Below are 19,360 nucleotides of genomic sequence, written 5' to 3' on the forward strand. Positions count from 1 at the left end.
CGAGCCCAACCAAGAATCCAGGGAACTGGACAATGTAATGGAATCCTTAAGGTACAGATATAAATTAGAATCCTTATGTTCGAGAAAATACTCCCCTTCATCACCATTGGCAGGTCCGAAAGCTGGTTGGTTCTGGTCAGAGTGGGAACCAAAAGGGTGCAGGAGCATGGCTTTTAGACAAAATCATGTCTCTGTCTGAGTCGGAATGAACTGTGGCCGGGTGAGTCAGTATGGTGTCGAGAGACAACCTCAGTAAGGGACATGTTGAATTTGGCTCGCAGTTAGAGAGGATGATAGTAACAAAGTTGTGCTCCGTCTTGGATGGTGCCGGCATCGATGTCACAGGGACCGGGGTGGATTTTGATGGCAGAATGGAAGTCAGCTCAAGGGTCAGAGCGGACCCCAAGGCACAGACCGCATTGAGTGCAGAGCAGCTGGCAGTTTCTGACTGGGAGTTTCTGCTGATTCTTGGAGCTTGAAGTCACACGAGGGGGAACAGGAACGTTGAAGAAAATTCACAATATGGCCCTTCTGAAAGCCTTAATCTGTTGAGACGCCTCAGACGGACTTTCGGGTCAGAATTAATTGCAGAATCGCCTCTTTGTCAGAGAGCGGAGAGCAGGTCTGCAAGGCATTCTGCTGTACTTAAGACTTTTCAGGTTGAGATTGGCAGCACTGGACAAATCCGACCAAGTCTTCTTCTGCTCCACTTCAATTTCGACTTAATCCTCAATGACAACCTGTCGCAGGAATGTCTTCGAGAGTGGGAACAGGTATGAGTCTTCACTTCAAGGGGAAGTGGGACTTCGAAGCAGATATGAGCTTTCTACTTCAAAGGGGAGTGTGACTTCCAAACCCTTTTCACTGTGCGACAGTGTGAAACTTTGCATTCGCGGATCACCTTTGGCTTCAAAAGGGAGCACTCCTGGAAGGACTTGGGGGTCTGTGCAGAACCCAAACACCAGTGGCAGACCTCATTGGTCAAAGACATCTGTTTAGGAGATTTCCTACTAGGCTTAAACCCTGCAGTTTTAGAAGGGACATGATTTCCTTGCACACTTGAAAAAATAATTTAGAAGAAAAAAACTTGTCAACTGACAAGGGAAAAGGCACGAGCGAGCTCAGGATCCACGCGTGAAGGCACGGAAAGAAAGAAACTGACATCAGCATGCAGGGGTAGCGCGTACATGCGCTCTCCCAGCCACATCCAGGGCAGAATGAAGTCAGTGCGGTGTGTACAACGCGATCTACTGGCATGTGCGAGCAATGCTCTATAAATCTTCTCGATCCAGTATGGTGCATGGAGATTTTTGGAAGGTGAGGAACGCACAATTAGAAACATCCATCAGAGCCGTGTTTTCTGCCTGGGACGGACGTGGTGTACATACCTGTATCAGACTGATAAAAACCAGTGCACTTTGCAACAACTGGGGAAGAGGGAGGTGGGGGGAAGAGAGCCACCTGAAAGTGGCACAGTCTTGGGGAAAAACCGCCTCGCCCCTGTGTAAATGAGGCAGCGAATAGGAAAGGTGACTGGATGCAACAGCCACCAATTTCTGGCAGCTGTCCCATTCCTGCCCACCTATAAAAGAGACCTTTATTCTTTAAAACAAGACAAAAATAAAAGGAGGCTATACCTGTGTTTGAAACATGCTCCCAAGCTGCAGGAATGAACCGGTACTGCCCAAGGGTGATTTGGTCTTTGAGTGGGATCTCCGAATCTTGCTCCGTGAATGGAGGATAACCACTCAGGCTGTGAAGGGAAAACAAAAAGAAAATTTGTAACAGCAAATCTAACCCATATTAAATACAGAAAACAATACAAAAATCAATCTAGACATGAAATGTAATTAGGAAAAGAAAAATGGCTCCAGACATGGAAGACTGTTATTGTTTACTTTTTACAACTATTCAATTTCTTCTTTCCACCAGCATATTATTTATCTTTCTCAGACATGTACTGACAGCAAAGATGAATATTACAGCACCGTCATACAGTTACCAATAGATTTTATGCTTTTTACTTTCTTTTAGTTTAAAAGAAGCAACTGGAAAGAGCGGTCGAGACAAGAGATAAAGGCCACACCATGCAATATTTTGACTAAATAACTTGCATTCCTTGTGTTTACAAAGCTGGGAAAGCCACTTTTTCAAATGACTTGGTGTATAGGTTTTACTGGGAATACAACTGTGGATTACAGCATGTGGTATTTGATAGGGTTTTTTCCTCACAACTTTGAGATGTACAGCATCTTATTAACACTTACATTATAGCCAGATTTCCCACAGACTAAGTTTACCCAAAGGTGATCCTACGTGATATACTGTGAATCAGTGCCATGTTTTACAATACGTATTACAGCTTGTAGGAGGTTGTGCATACAGATTCATCTGGAAAGCTATTAGTTTTGTATAGAAGGTCAATATAATCAAAGTTACTGTTATGGCAACTTTGTTATTCTTACTCTGAAGCCGTCTCACAATAATAACTTGCGAATATCCCATCAGCTAGTGCGACCGGAAACTCCTTGAATATGTGTGTAATACAGGTTTGTGCACTCAGTATCAAGTTATAAAAAACTAGGAAAAAAACACCATCATGCCAAGGGGTTGGGCGAGCACTGGAGTAATGGACATAGGTCTTTACCTGGAAGTGTAGCCATGTTTGACTTTTGTGGCCTACCTATATTTTGTATGTGGGTGGCCTTGCCCCATATCTTCTTATTTTGACCATCTCTTCATTCCCCTGACTATTGTTTATCTTTCTCAGTGTCCTTAGTTTCAAACTGAGAGAAAGAGAGCACATCAACTTAAGATTTTCCAGTCTTTCCGTAACTGATGAACTGGAGATGCCACACCTATTTGCCATTGAGTAAAGCCTTTCACCAGAGGAACACAGCCAGGGGGGAAATCTGTAGAAATAAGAGTCCTGAGAAGACAGACTTCCCATACTGGCTATGACCCTGGACGGCCAGAGTCCAGGACTGCGCCAGAGACCATGGTGCAAGATCCTGTCCTTCCATGACCTGTAGCGGCAGTGAGAACAGTGTAGTTCAGTACTCTTGAGTCTGGATCTGTTCCGGTGTCAAGCAATCTCCTACCAAAAGGTTCGCGTGGTCGGCGGACTTAGCTGATTTTAGTGAATGTTCATGCCTCAGTCTTTTCTGAAAACAGCCAAAGACATAAGCATGGCTTAATAGCAGAGTTGAACACAAGCTTAAGAAGCTGAAGGAGACTAGACTGAGAAAACACCAACAGATTGAGATTTAAAAAAAGAACAGGGATGAAGTCACAAGTATGAAAAAAGTAGATTTATATCTACAATGATAGGCGGGGGATAAAAGGAGCATGTGAAGAGTAACACGGAATGGGGGCTTGTCTATATATGAGGTACACCCATGTGTATTATTGGGCGACCATGCCTCGGTTATTAAAAAACACTGGAAAGTGACTGAGGTGTCTATGTTCAACACAATCCCTTAGTTAGTTGAGGCTTTTCCTGTAGCATGTTGCAATTGAGCAATAATTTTTCAAGACCTTTTAGTGGGCGAGGCAAATGGTGTAATAGACTTTTCCCAGTCTGGTGTGGGTCAGTAAAGCAAATTGCTTTGCAGGGTCCTGGGGCCCAATACCCGAAAAAGGTAGGGTATCAATGGGTAGAAGGGTTCACAGCATGGATCAGTTTTGGCCTATCTCCTAAAAGTTTTATTGTAGAACAGTTTTGAGTTCTTACCTAAATTAATGGTAACCTGGTTGCAAACTCATAGTTGATTATCTATTAGTCTAGAGGTTGTGGATCAATATGTGGAAGATTCTTGAATAGATGTATTAAAGCAGCATGCGCCCAGTTTTTTTCGGGCATACAGCAGATGGCCAGATCACCCAGATAAATGCAGGCCTTTTACCAGGATATTTCTTTTTTTATTGTGCACATGATCTCAGATTTGATACATGGGGGACTAGAAGAAAATGTAGGAATTCAAATAACTTACGTTCAGGCTTTTTAAAATTAAGTCATAGTCAGACTTCCTGACTTGGTATATTCACAATTTTTGGATTCTCTAGAGAAACAAATATGCTTTATGGTTACCATTAGTGTCAACAAGTCAATTTTGCAATTACAAACAGTGGGCAGACAATTTCGATTTTTACTTAGATGCATTCCTCTATTTTAGCCCAGAGCATCTGTGCCACGACTGCTTTGTTTCAGCTTAGCGCACTTGACATTTTATTTGGTAGGAGTAGATGCTCTAAAGACATTAGGCCCCAGAGTGCAACACCTCCAAGTTGGAATGAATGATCCGGACAACTGAAAAACTAGATCTGCTAAAGGGGTGAAACAAATGGCTTCTGAATTAATGCCATTTGGGCAGATACCTATATTTTGCATTTCTTACCAAGATTATTATATAGTGAAAGATACCAATATGGCGTTTTATAAAATGAAATGTGGATTCTGTAAATCTGGACAATATTAAAGACTACATTGGTGCAGCTAGGTAGTTGTAAGAGAGGGAATTCCCATATTATAGCTGGCCTGGGCAATTGTGCCAACAAGCTTAATAAAGGGGTGGTTTTTAAAGAAACGCCCGCAACAAAATATCTCACCCTGAAGTTCAAACAAAGGTCTGTTAGGCAATTTAATTTATTCAAATAACTTTTAATTGGGTAGAAAAGGCATCTGCAAGGACTTCAACACTAAGACATAGATTAAGGCTTTGGACAATACTTCTCTTCACTCTTCCTTGACAGCACATACATCAAGCTTAGTCTTACCATACAAACAGAATAACCCCTAAACTCCAGCAATCCACTGCATTGCTATACCCAGCGGTGCCAGCTGTAGTTAATATTTCAGGAGCAAGGTAGGTTGGAGTGCCACATAATGTCCTCATGAGCGACGTTTCACCAAGAATCTTGGACTGGCCAAAATCTGTAATCTATTATAAAGCCATAAAAAACTACATGAAGTTATGGTCACATTTAGCATAGAAATAGTGACTTTTACATTTAAAAACAAAAGAAGCAATTTGATACAAACATGCTCTGCCTATTTTGTGGAATTTCATAAGAAACTGCAAGAGCATCACACAAGATGCAGACATTTATATAAACACATGGATCTTATTACAATGAACAATAAGGTAGATCATTCATACAAGTACACTTGGGGTCAGGGTTGGTACATAAACGTTTCCACTGATGGGAGGGCAGAGGGAAAGGATTGCACAATGCAAAGTATTTTCACACATGATCTCAGGGAGAGCACAAAAGATGATAGTCTGCTCGGTGTAAGGTGAGAGAAGTGTGCAAAGAAATCTATGATCTGCCTAGATTCCGAGCACAAGCTTGAGGATTTTCTAAAATCCTTATAATCAGAAAGCTACAAAAACAAAATTATGAGGAACACTATGATGTTTTTGGTGAAGTGGTCCAAATTCAGCAATTATACTTTCAAACATATGGTGTAGAACTTCAGGATTCACCATCAGACAATTTTTAAAACCTGTTTAAAAGTATAACACGTATTGTAAAATGGTAAAGGTTTTACTCTATATCCTGTAGGAAATTCAACGGGGACTTTCAGACGACAACACCAGGCAATACTTGGTTGAATGTGAGATATAGGGATAATAAATGTGCCCTTTATTAAAGTACAAACTCAAGTTAATTTTGTGATTCATATACATTTATAAATGTTTCGCAATAAGCCAAAACTGACAAAATTTGAAAAGAGTTGGAACCAAGATCCTGAGCTGGGCGGAGCTCGATCCTTCTTTTGTGGAGCAAAGTTTACACCTTTTCAAGGAGAATGTGAAGGTAGGAATAGAATCAAGGGGATGGGGAGCTGGAGGTAACTTCTAGAGCAGTGGTTCTTAACCAGTGGTCCAAGGACCACTGGGGGTCTGTAAAGACTACTCAGGGGGTACAACTGCTATGAAAACTAAATAATTTTAACAGATTAAGAAAGTGTATATAAGTAAAGAAGCAAAATGTAAAGTTGGACATTTTAAAACAGTCTGCAAATGCAAAGGAATTTGAAATTGGAGGTTAAAAATTAAGGTAGTATCCTCAGGTTGATTCATGGGAGCAGTACAAGTGCATTTAACAGTGGGTCAAGTTGAATTAAGAAAACCTTCATAGTAAAATTATATTTTTGATTTATTGCTCCTATTTATTTGTAAACTAAATAAAGTACTTAGTTTGTGTATTTGTTTGATGGGTGCCTGTTTCTGTATTTTATAATTTATTGTTTGCAGTTCAAATGTTTGAAAATGCTCAAGTCTTCATCTCTGCCTTGCAGTAATGACTCAGTGGGTGTCCCCAGGTGGGGTCCTTAGATTCCAGCAATGATGGGGGTGGGGGGCACATATGTCAAAAGGTGAAAAACCACTGTTCTGACATCACTGTATTCCCAAGAGACTAGAGAGAATCTGGAGAATTTTGAGCTGGAGTTAAACGCATCAAAGTGAGTTCGATGCGAAAGTAGGAATGCTTGGAAGCTGGCTGCTACAGCCATGTAGCCGCTCTACTGGCAGTTACAGGCATGAAGAAATGCTGCTTTTGATGTTGGACAACTGAGGGACTGGCTTGTGCTGAAAATGTCTTCCATGTTTCCAACTCTTCTTGGTTGCTTATGGATTGCTTGTGGAAAGGTACTGTTTGAGTGGACAGGCAAAGAGCTGCAGCACTAGCTTTTCTCTACTTGTGCTCCAAAAAGGTTGAAGCCATCAAACGGAATGGCCAGGAGATGTATGTGGGGATCTGCTGAAAGTCCTGGTAACCTCACCCGCCATCACTCACGAGAACGTCAAGACCTTGGACAGTGCGATTTCACTTTACTGACTTCAAAGAAAGCTTGGCAACTTCTTTGCATCATTACTTTCAGCATTTGACCGCCCTGTTCCAGCACTTTAGACCTAGGTCTGGCAAAAGAGGACCAAACCACGAGGCTTTGATGTAGAGCGCACCTGGTTCATTTGGGTTAACTCCTGCATCGGAAAGAATTTGAAGCAACTTAGGCAAATGTCCCAAACAAGAAGAGGGCTTCTCTGCAAGGGAGTGCCATGTTATGCCGCTTCTCCTCTTTAGTGCTCTTTGTTGAAAAGGAATGAGAGGAGGATCATTGTGTTCCTTCTTATTGTTCTCTTCAGAGGTGTTGGGAATTTCTCTTTTCATTCCTTTCAATTCAATTTAGAGTCAGGTCCATCTAAATGGGCCTTATACTTAGTTTAGTTTCCTTCTGCTTCCAGGCTTTCAAGATGCAACCAATTGCATATGGAGCAGGTCACTGAGATAGAGGCTCTATGTCTGATGCATGGCTGGAACCCAGAGGGAGGTAGAAACATAGCCCTTATGGGGAAAAAAACTAGAAAAAATAAAATTTGATGGGAATTATGAAAAATTAATGATAAATAGAATACAAAAATGAGGGTGAGCTCTGCAATCTAATGTATATAGTGCATGGAAGAACCAATTGATATTCTGGGCACTAAGCGGTACCTCTGTAGAGCATGTGCAATCAAACTGTGTGATGTTGTGACTGCAACAAGACATGAGTTGCTCTGGTCCTATTAGATATATATTGAAGGGATAAAAGGGTGGGATTAAGTCGGATGGCAAGGAATATTTCAGAGGAGAGAACCTCTGTGGAAAGAAGCACCCATTAGGCACATATTTCGCTTTCCAGTGAAAATGATGCATAATCAAATCACAGTTCGAAAAGGGCGCTTCAAAGTAATATTTTCTTTGACGGCTCAGCAGCCGCAATTGTTGTAACTGGAATTATGTGCATTTTTACAAAGCATTCCTCAATATATACATTTTAGCTGTGATATAGGTCTAATAAAATGCAAATTTCAGAACATGCTTTGGTCTTGAAGGACATGCGTTGAACTGTCTACCAGCGCGCAATGGTTGAGTATTGCAATAAAGCAAACATTGGGTTTATTAAGCAGCAACTGTTTTATCCTGTGAGACTATCATGTTGTGAAAGAGGTAAGTTTATTTATAAATATTAAATTATTTGTTTGTATAAGCCATATAAATATATGAGGAAGTCCCTCAAGTATACCAACTACAAAGTATTTTCATTGTAAGTAGTAAGTAAAAGGCCCAAACAGAGATTTCTATTCAGTATTTAAGCAGGTACTGTTCATCCATGACATTTTACAGACATGTTCACTACACCTAAAAGAATGATAAGATTTTAGAAAATGAACCAAAATGTTCATAACATTCAATTGTATTTTGCAAATCTTAGTTTCTTCTACAATAACTTTTCAATATGTGAACTAACCAATAGTATAGAATAACCCTCATATCAATAAAATTGTACAGAAAAAATGAATTTGTAATTTCCCTTTCAAGCTGCTCCTGTATCACTCTTTACGTGGAGAAGCCCTGGGTAAGGGGATGCAGGTGCAGAAGTGAAGTTTCTTCTCCAACATTAGATATCAGCTATTTTGAAAATACACATCATAGCATTTTATTGTAGTATTTGTAAAGCACTTTCTTGGTCGACGAAGTACCTACCCTATTTGTTGTATATGTTAGGAGAAGGAGTTTGTTGAGTTGGTAACTGATGGTGGGTTGATAACATGTTTTGTGTCATGCATGAGGACAACAGTTGTGCTCCCGGCTTGATGCAGCCTCATCTAGCACCTTCTTACACATGAAGCAGTGTGCAAAAAAAGGCATTTGTACTTTTATTAAATGTATATACCTAACTAAAGTATTTCAGAGTAAGCAAAGTCTTTAACACACAAAGAATGGTACATCCATTAAGATTTATATTTATTTTCACCACTGTCCGAAATTAGTTAGCAGCAATTAAGTTGAACAGTGTAAGACGCTGTAAGACAGGAAGACATACCAGTCAAAATCTCTGGTTATATCTATTCAGGAAGGGTAGAAGTGCAAGTATTGCATGCGTGGCAGTATTCGAAATTGTTTCTCGGACATGGACTTGCTAAAAATAAACTTGCTATTGTTTGCAAGCGGTAGAGTTCTACTTGCGGTCACTTTTACTGAAATGAGTAATGAGACAAGGAGAAGAAAATCACTACTGAAATGCGGCAATCCAATACATTACAATACAACGAAGCACAAGTTAATACAATTGCTATATTTGTTATTTCAAAGGACAACGCTTTTTGTGTATAATTTAAATATAAAACAGTTTGCTAAATACCAAACACAGAAATAAAGTATCGATTTCAAGTGTGTAGTTATGACAAGAAAAAAAAACATGTGAATAAGAAAGATCTGTGGCAAATACCTTTACACAACAGTTTTCAGCATTTGATGATAATAGTACATTTTCTGGCTTCAGATCCCTGTGACTGACTCCATTTTCATGTAGATACTATTGAGTACAGAAATATATGGAAGAATATGTAAGCATAAAAAAAGTAAATGGTCATATAGATAAAACGGGGCAGAAGGGAAAGAGAGCTATCCAATTACAATGTTGTGCAATGGAAACATGCACAGAGTATGCAACAACTGGTTTCACTTATGAAAAGTACATAAATTAAAACGCAAATAATAAAACCGAGAAAAGCAAGCTCCTTTAAATGTTAGAGGCAAAGGTATACCAACATCCAAGTTAAACCTCTCTGCTCATTTCACAAAAAACATGAAAAAAGGCAAAAAATTAGATCAAAAGCATAAATGTGCAACGTTTTGCTATAAAAACCTTAAAGCCTTCAAAAATATTTAAAACCTTTGTGGTTTGAGATGTTACATGTTGATAAATAGGATGTAAAATCAGCAAATCCCATTTATAGCTTTAATAATCCCCATCCTGTGCATATTTTAGCCGTCATGCAATATGCAAATATTTTGATTGCAGGCTTAAAAGTGGAAGTTAAAAATCGTGATATACAGCAGTATAAATTAGCATAAAAAACAAGAATGCAACAAATGCAACAAGTTTGACTTTGCTACCCAGGCATCAGTAAAGACATGTTTGTCCTGGGTTGACTTAGCGTGTGCACTGACTAAGATGTTACATATCTTCAACTGGTTGAAGATCTTCTAGCCAGAGCGTTCTCGAAATGGAATATATTCAATAGTATTTACTTTTGTGCCTTCAGAAGATGGATGTTGCCACCATGAAGCCAGTGTCAGCATTATGCTAGAATGGGCACCACATCATGCCATACATACTCTTGCTATGTGAATAATTATCGAAATAATGCACATCCACAATGTTAGTGATACACACATCCCTGTCCATCCTTGTTCCAGTTTTAAAAGAGGCACAGAATGATTAAAATCAACAGGATGCCACCCATGCACTGAAGCAATCACCCTCTCTTTCATATCAATGTGCCATAGATACCCACAACATGCCAGGCCAACATTAGACCAAAGGTTGGCTCATCATACTATGGATGCCCACAAAATACGTAATTACGAACATTAAATCAGGGATAGCACCACCACCATGACTTGCATGCCTTTCAATATGCCAAGAATTACCACCAAACTGCAGGGGCCACTGTTAAATCAGTTGAGGCACAAGAATTTGGGGAACATTACAATCGACACAAAAAAGATGGATCACTCATTAAGATATTGAAAGGAAAGAGTGTGCACCATAACATTTTAATGTGGGTGTAAGTGAAGCAGCATTAGATGCTGCAATTACAGGAGTGAATCTAAATGGAAAACGGTAAAGTGTCAAATACACCAGAAAACGAGACAAGGGAGCTTGCCCCTTGCCCCCCAACAGTGACCAATGAAGAGGAAAGACCCAAAAGAAAGAGTTGACAGCCATGATATCCTTGCAACTCAAAATGAGATCTCGCGAAAAGGGCAAACTACCTCGTGGGACATTTTAGGAGAAAACAACAGTGCAGCTAGAGCACTGATACCATTGCTGGAAAGCGTGACCACTGACGACAGCTTTTTTCATCCTCACATTGACCATTAAGAGGGAATATGGAACATCAATGAAACAACTTCTCTCACCAACCCGATGGCTTGTGCTTTATAGAAGTGGTAAATGATAAAGTAAATTCACGTGCATGCCTTAATGCATACATATAATATGAAAATGCAAATGCCTGTATGTGCGGTTACATTTTATTAATCAAATATTACCTTTCTATGCCTGTTTGAAGACCACTAAAGCCTTAGATATATTGCACTCTTACATGCATTTGAGTCGCCATCTTGTTATCCTACACATTTGCATTTCTGATGAAAAGTTCTAGTAAGTGTAGCGTCATTTTGAAGTTAGCACATAGAAGCAAAGATTTTAGAAAGTAGCCGACATTTGTGGGCGCTATTTGTATCTCTTCCGCCAAGGCCTTCTTGCATTCTTACCACAAGACAAGACTGGCACCTGCTCATTAAAGCCCATCGGTAGGTTTTGATTGTAGCACGTGTCGTTCCTTCAGTTCTCATTAATTGAAAAAACTGTATGAATGCAGCATTAAAATGTATGGATGTTAGCAAAACCAGCTCCAACTAATCGAGGGTGGTACATTTATTAGGCAGTTGACTTGCTTATTTTGAATGCCACCTGGCTATTCTTTGACGTCTAATATGCTATCCGGAGTGTTTGTGTTTTCTTTTACACCAACAATGACCGTAAATGCTGAGAACATTTCAGGAACATTCTGGTGACCAGCTGCAGGACTGCTACTACTGAGAAGAAAAAAAAAACTTTACATACTCGGAACAAATCCTTACTACTCCAAATATGAACACTTCCATCCATGAATGTCCGTATTCTGTCCTCCCACATTTTTCATAACCTCTAGGTGCAGTGGCTTCAGTTGTAATCACCCTTTACTCCATCAGACAAAATCTTCCATCATTCTCAGATCACCCCACCTTCTAGACACATCTTTTTCACAAATGTGTCCACTTTCATCAACCTTTTGTCCTATCTTGCAACATCAACCTATTTGTTCTTACCCAATGCAACATCCACCAATTGAAATAACTACTTGAATGCTCTTTGCTGTAATTTCCTTTTAAAATAGTAAGACTACTCAACTAATCAGTTGGTTCATTTTTTAATCAACGCCCATTTTGCTCCTACAATGAGTGTTCTTTGCTGCTACATCATCAACCTGCTAAAATCTGTGAGATGCACTATCCAGATCTTTTCCTAAGGATCTAGTGAATAAATCTCGAAAAAAATCTCAAATCTTTTCCAGTACACCACAACCACCACTGCCTAGATATTGCACCTTACCACATCTGAAATTACAATTGTCACTTCTCAGCATAACCCATTTTCAAAAGTCCTGTAAACTCCTATCTACTTCCCATCATCGTCCACTCCATCACTGCCATAAATCAAGAGGTCCTCCTGATAACAACATAACCCCTCAATCCCTTGAAGAGGGCATTTAAAATTATTTGAGAGACCAACACTTGAAACCATGTCCAACCGCATTCTCAAAAGAAGCCATATGGTGCTAAAAAGGATGTTAGTCCATAGATTGATGCAGTCTGCCCAGTGACGGAAAGATGCCAAATCATAGGTAGTAATAATTTGCTTTGCATTACGGCCAGAGCCGCTGACTTTGGAGACTGGGAACCAGGTTCTAGTCTGTTTCGGCTCAACATCCTGCGATTCTGGGCGATTTACTTAATCTCCCTGTGCCTATAAAAATTAATGTGTCCTTGAGTAATGTAACTGGTGCTCATATTAAGCGCCCCAATTGTTTTGGGTCGAGTTTGTGCTATATATAACGGCATAAAAACAAAACAACACTAAGTCATTAATACGTAAAAGTGGAAATTTGCCAACCACCACTCTGAGTTACCGGTAATGGCGATAGCCATTCTGTCCCCTCCCCTGGCTCAATTGCTCCTTCATTAACAGATTCCATTTCTCCCTAGATACCACCCATGTAATAATCATCAGGATGTTTCCATAACACACCGTCAGTTTTGCCCCCCAATTTAAGCAAACCCTGATTAGCAATTTGTTTCTTATCCTAAATAAAGCCAAATGCTTCAACGACTTGGCCCAGTGCTGGCGATACGTACATTCCTATATGTTGGTCCGTCCTTGACCTCATACTAAAAGAGACATAGAATAATAAGCATCGAAAGGGAATGATGGGACACAACTCAGGCAAGGAGGTAATCACCCTCTTTCATACCTCCTTCTATACACTCATTCACAATGTTCCTCTGAGAGAACAGAGGACTCCTTATACCATATGCCAGCATTCCAGACTGCCTTAAATTATCCAACAGTCAAACACAATGGGACTAAAACTAGTCACTAAACACATTTGAACATATTACGAAATCCTAGGTCATTCCCACTACTCCCAGCAAATTAACTTCTGAGCTCACCATGTTTCTCATCGAGATCAATTAACTATAAAAGGTATAGCGATGTTGGGATGGTCACATCCAAGAGATCTGTGTATTGTGCAGGACCTAAACAGTTAAGCACATTAGGCAAATCTCTTTGATGTGACCTTCTCAACAATGATTCACCTTTCTCATTACATAAATCTTTTCCTGTGTATGCCTAAAATTAGTTGGAAGTCCCCGAATCACACATTTACAAATTTCACTGTTTTCCCCAAGTTGAAATGCCAATTCCGTCCAATGTTAGCACCTTTTCTCAGTGTGTAACTGGATAGCACAGATACAGCTGCTCCTGAATGTACCAAACTGGTACTTGCTTAACATTAATCCCTACTCCTGCAAGTGGTGGTGATACTTTATTTCTCATATCATCTCCACCATCCAGACCAGATCCTTCTCCTGCCTTGACATGCTAAGGAAATGTACCCATTTCCCTTCACTAGAGCAACACTTGTGAAAATGTCCCTTACTCCCAGATAAGCTGCACTTTTCTGCAAGCCTGGGTACTCCTTGTTGTTGCTATGATCAAAAGGAATGGCACAGCATTAGCGCAGCTTCAGAGAACTACTCGTCAGCTTTTGTTCTTTACCTTAATATGTGGCCACCTTATTACTTCTCCCCTTCTTTTACTACACGTATTCTATCTGCCTCAGTATGCTTATTTAATACTTCCTCTGAACGATACCCAAAACGTAGAAGGATTGCATTTCAACCACGTGTCCTTTCTTTTTTCTAATTCAGCGCATTGAAAACCAAAATCACTGTTGTATTTATTATACGTCTCAACAACAACAAACCACAAATCACTGGCCAAACTTCACACAGCAAACTTCAACAGAGATCCTTTTCTTTTGTTAAAAATGATAGCACTCCAACAAAATAATAAGTGTGAGTGAAAAATGCGTACCTTCATGTCTTAAAGTAACCCAAACAAAACTCGTCTTTTACTTACAACTACAAGCAAACTTCCTCATTATCCCAGGGATATGACTGACAGTATGTCAGACCACCAGCAAACATCTCTTGAATAAACCATTTCACTGTTATTCAGTGCATCAACCACTGATAGATAAAAAGCTGAGTTGACTCTGTTGGGATTCAAAGCTGTTATCTGCAGGTTGCCCAGTTGACCATAGTAAGCACTTAACTCAATCAGGGGAAAACTTAAACTGAATAACCTCTCAACGCCTGTCAGTCCATGAGACTTACCAGACAACACCACCACACTGCTCTTCTCAAGGGACTCGCACTCTGCAAGGACTCAGGCAGACACTTTCATACGGTCATCACGACAGCCAATACACATATTAGCTAAACCAGAAAGCATTCACCAATAGTTCATTACAAGCACAGGTCAACCAGAGAGTGAAACATCCCTCACCCCACTCCCTTTCAATTCAATTCAATTTCAGCTTTATTTCGACTTTTTGTCATAAAAGCAACAAACATAAATTAAAACATGATACACAATCCAAAATTTCCAGGCAATATTAGTGGGGGTCAGTCACATTCAATTCTATCACAGCTATGCTAAAAACATATAAATTAGTTAAAAAGCCAGATAATATATAAAAGGTTATTATAATACATTTTACAAAGGGGAGAGGAGTAAAATTCATAATGTCAAACCAAGCAAGAACGTTAACTAACCAGCCTTTAAGTATTATAGCTTGCATCCTTTCTTATTCCTTATGAGATATACATTGAATAAGAATCTACTTAGACCAAAGACTATTAATTGTGAAGTATTTGCTTTGAATGTACGTTCTGCCTCTTTGAAAAACCTAAACCCCAAATTTATACACAGGGGTTTAATCCATCGAACTCTTGGCTTTTTGTAAGCTGGGCAGAAAAACAGTACATGAGCATCATTTTCTTTTGCTTTTTGTGCGCAAAGGGTGCACAATCCACTTTCATCTTCATTGCCCCTCCAACTACTAGTGTTTGCAGCAATCTGTAAAACTCCATATCTGTATTGTAGATACAGTGTTTTAGCTAATGGTGGTCTTATCTCGTCCATGAATTGTTCGAATATAGGAGTATCCTTAACAGATAAGAATTTCTGTGACAGTGTACCCAGTGTAGTACTAGTGGATACTTCGTTCTTTACGTATACCCAAAAAGCAAATTTCAAAAGATTTTTTGAGGTTGGTAACATATTCTGAGGGTTTTCCCAAAAATGAGAAAACCCAAGCTTTTTGAGCCACTGGGAGATATGTTTTAACCAGGGGATACTTTTATATTCGTCGATCCTGATTATTTCTAGCAGTCCGTTCTTGTAGTCGCTCAACTCAGGGGTTGTCCATAATCTAATCCAATAGAGTAATGGCCTTAGTGTGGCTTGATGATCAGTTCTTTTAAGATTGATATCCAGAAGAACTGGAATTATCGGTGTTCTTACTGGTATTTTAAGTAACCTGCATATGAAGGTGTTCTCTTCCTTCCTGAAGGTGTTGTTGCAGGAATAGCCCCAGACCTCAGCGCCGTAAAGTGCTGCTGATTGGGCCTTTGCTTTGAATAGTTCAAGTGCCGGCATAATTGATTTAGATTGGCTACTGCCGTGCACCTTTAGGATGGGCATTGAATTTTGTTTTAAAATTAAATTACTTTTTTCCAATTGCCCTTTCCAGTTCGGTATACTATCCAGCATAATACCCAGGTAATTAAAACTCTCGACATATTCCAGCTTCTGGTTATTTAAGGCCAAGTTCTTTCTAAAGGATTTCTGGGGGTTTATGGCCATGTACTTTGTTTTGGATGAATTGATTTCTAATCCCTTTTCCACACAGTAATTGTTAAAAGTGTTTACTAGGTTTTGTAAGCCTTGCGGGGTTTGCGAGATGAGAATTGTGTCATCGGCAAAAAGCAATGCGGTGACTACCTCATCTGCTAATTTCGGGGAGTCATGTTTACAATCTTTTAGATAATTAGGTATATTGTTAACATATAGAGAAAAGAGTGTGGGCGCCAGCACACACCCTTGACGGACGCCCCGATCCACAGGGATCTCTTTTGAGATTTCTCCTCCCTTACCCCATCTAACTCTAGCATAGTTCCTGTGTGGAGTCTAATTATTTCCCTGAGTAGCTCACTGGGGACTGCAATATCATTGAGAGTGGACCAAAGTAATTTACGGGGTACAAGGTCGAAAGCAGCCCTTAGATCGATGAATGCTACGTACAGGCTTCCCTTTCTTATATTAATATATTTCCAGCAAATACACATAAATCTAAATACTTGGTCTACTGTGCTGGTTTTTAGCCTGAATCCTGCTTGGTATTTAGTTAAAATCTGTTCCCCTTTTATCCACAATAAAAGTCTATTTAAAATATGTCTGGCGAAAGTTTTTTGTAAAAGATCAATTAAACTTATAGGGCGGTAATTTGCTGGGTCGTAGCGATCCCCTTTCTTAAAAATTGTAACAATTTCAGCCCCTTTCCATGAATCAGGAATAGGTGTCCCGGCCACTATAGAGTTACATAAAAAATTAATGTAGGGACCCCAAATTCCTGCATCATGCTTTAGCAAGTCACCGGGGATTTTATCGGGACCTGGTGCTTTGCCCGTTTTAATAGCCTGTAGTGCCTCAACAGTTTCTTCAAGGCTAAAGTGTAGACGGGTATTATTATCAAATAATCTATTTATCTCGATGTCCTCCGTGGCCATCTCCTCATTTGTGTTGCAATATAATTTAGAGAAGTGATTGCACCAGGTTTCTTCATCGAGATATATGTCCCTAGATGATCTGCCTTTTTTATTCCCTTTGGAGATTAGGTTCCAAAATGTTGCCTGTTCTTTCTGTTGGGCTGCAATTAAAAGGTCATCCCAGAGAGCATCATCCCAGGCTTTTTTTGCTTGGGACAATGTCTTTTTGTATGCTAGTCTACTATCTTTGATTCCCTGTGCGTCCTTTACTTTTACAGCCTGAATCAGGTCAATTTTAGCATTGCGACAATCTTTATTGTACCATTGGTTTGTTGTCGCTAAACAATTATCTTTCTGACTCAGGTCCTTTTTGTAGCTTTTACTTAAATGAGGAATCAGTGCATCTACAAGTTTATAATGTAAGTTAAGGACATCCTGGGTACCTAGGGCAAGCATATGGCTTCCCTCCAATATATCAGCAAATGAGTTATATATATTTACCATCGTTTCCTCTTTGGCCAAAATATGGGGCCACTTAATGGCACGTCTATTATTGGAGACCTGATATTCTCCTACAGGGACATTTAACGTGTCTATCATGTTTATTTTTTGTACGAAAGGTTCTGGATGTAACCATAAATGGAGGGGGAAGTGGTCACTCTCTGTTCTATGGTCTATTTTAAAATCTATTATTAGATACCATAGATTCATAGAAGCCATTAAAAAGTCTATATGAGACCTGTAATTTCCCCTACCAAAGGTTGGGGCCGCTGGTCTATCAGACTGAAAACGGCCATTGCACGCCCTTAATTCATGGTTTACCGTAATTTGTAAAATCTGCACAGCTGCCCTAGAATTTTTTACCATATTATTGGACTCTAATGAAAGGACATTATTAGCTGTATCCTGTTCTTCAAATAAGCTATCCAAGCCCAATATCGGCTCATATTGACAGTTAAAATCTCCACCAACAATTACCTGCTTACTTGGACTTAAAGTATTTAAAAAGGAGTCAAGGAGGACTATCACCTGTGAATCTTTGCTATGGGGATGCGGTCTATTATAAACATTTATTAAATATATTGTATCTTTCCCTATGGTTGCCATTCTTAATCCCATTATATCTGGGGAATCAATCGGCAGTAATGTGATTTCTGCCTCCACAGTAACCCTTATCCAAATCACCAGACCCCCAGATGCTCTACCTCTCACAGATGGCACTGCGCCACGACTAAAAGTTTTATAACCCAATCTATGAGGTATGTCTATGGCCCAGGTCTCCTGGAGAAGAATGATGTCAAAGTTTTCAATATACGAGCACCAACCCTCGTCCTGCATATTCCTGGATACCCCTGCTATGTTCCATGATATTAGTCTAACAGGAGGGAATTCAGCTCCACCGTCCGCAATAATATGCGGTACATTATTTCCATGCGGTGGTGAATTTACGGTGGTTAGACCCCCATCCTTAGTGTGCTTGATACCACATTGTCTCTTCTCACCCAAGCTAGCAATAGTTACCCTTGGATTTGAATAAAGCTCCAAAGTTTCCCTAGGGTGGGGTGTCTGGGTTCCATGTACAGTTACGGGGCCCTCTACCCTTATTTGGGCAATTTCAGCACTAGGTTCCACTGTGGACAAAATCGTGTTTCCACCTTGGATTGCTAGCTTAGTCTTCGTATCTGACACAGGGGGTGGAATTAGTCAATCATTAATATCCAAGGTGCTTAGTGCCAAGTACCTATTGTTTGTATTAATCTGGAAAGGTAAACCTTGGAAGTCGTTTTGAGATATGCTCGGAGTGTTAATCTGCTTGCCCCTAGCTAAATGCTGGTAAAAATAGCCTAAAGGATGTACACCCACACTGTTCTCTGTCGGTGCCAATGACGCTGCTCTAAGTAGTACGGTCGCCACGTGTTGAGGGTATTTGAAGTTGACAATTATGCAATCACCTTTACAAGATTTCCTGGCACTCCCAATCCAGGGGACCCGTCTAGTTGATAGAATCTGATCCGAATAATTGACAGGGAACCCACAGTTGTGATTAAGCCAGGAAACTGTTTTCCGTTTGAGGGAATCGTGTGTTTCATTTTGCACCTTAGACTGCATACTGTCTAGAGGTGGCACATTTGTAAGTACTACAACATATGGTTCACATTGAGGGGGTAAATTAGTAGAGCGAGTTTTCTTGGCTTGAACCGTTGTCCAACCTGTAGAGGGTAGATCTATGACCGGGGCGGTTATTTTATCCGACATCTGGTTGCTTAGTGTAGAATTAGATGGGAGGATATTCTCCTTAATCGGAACTTGTACATTTCTTCCCTCTTGCTCATTTGACCCACCCTGTGGTTTGGTCTGG

General features: G+C 39.9%; 1 protein-coding gene across 2 annotated transcripts in view; it reads right to left on the reverse strand.

Annotated features, from left to right (window-relative positions):
• Positions 1–19,360, reverse strand: part of CHEK2 (checkpoint kinase 2) — a 243,964-nt gene that overhangs the window by 45,349 nt on the left and 179,255 nt on the right. For both annotated transcript variants that reach the window (XM_085636234.1, XM_085636235.1), the window contains exons 12-14: positions 9,281–9,367; positions 4,777–4,940; positions 1,638–1,753 (exon numbers count right to left, since the gene is read on the reverse strand). In XM_085636234.1, the coding sequence (XP_085492360.1) occupies positions 1,638–1,753; positions 4,777–4,940; positions 9,281–9,367 (367 nt within the window). The remainder of the gene's footprint in view (positions 1–1,637; positions 1,754–4,776; positions 4,941–9,280; positions 9,368–19,360) is intronic.

This window comes from Triturus cristatus, chromosome 11 (genome assembly GCF_964204655.1).
Source record: "Triturus cristatus chromosome 11, aTriCri1.1, whole genome shotgun sequence".
In the NCBI taxonomy this organism is placed as follows: Eukaryota; Metazoa; Chordata; class Amphibia; order Caudata; family Salamandridae; genus Triturus; species Triturus cristatus.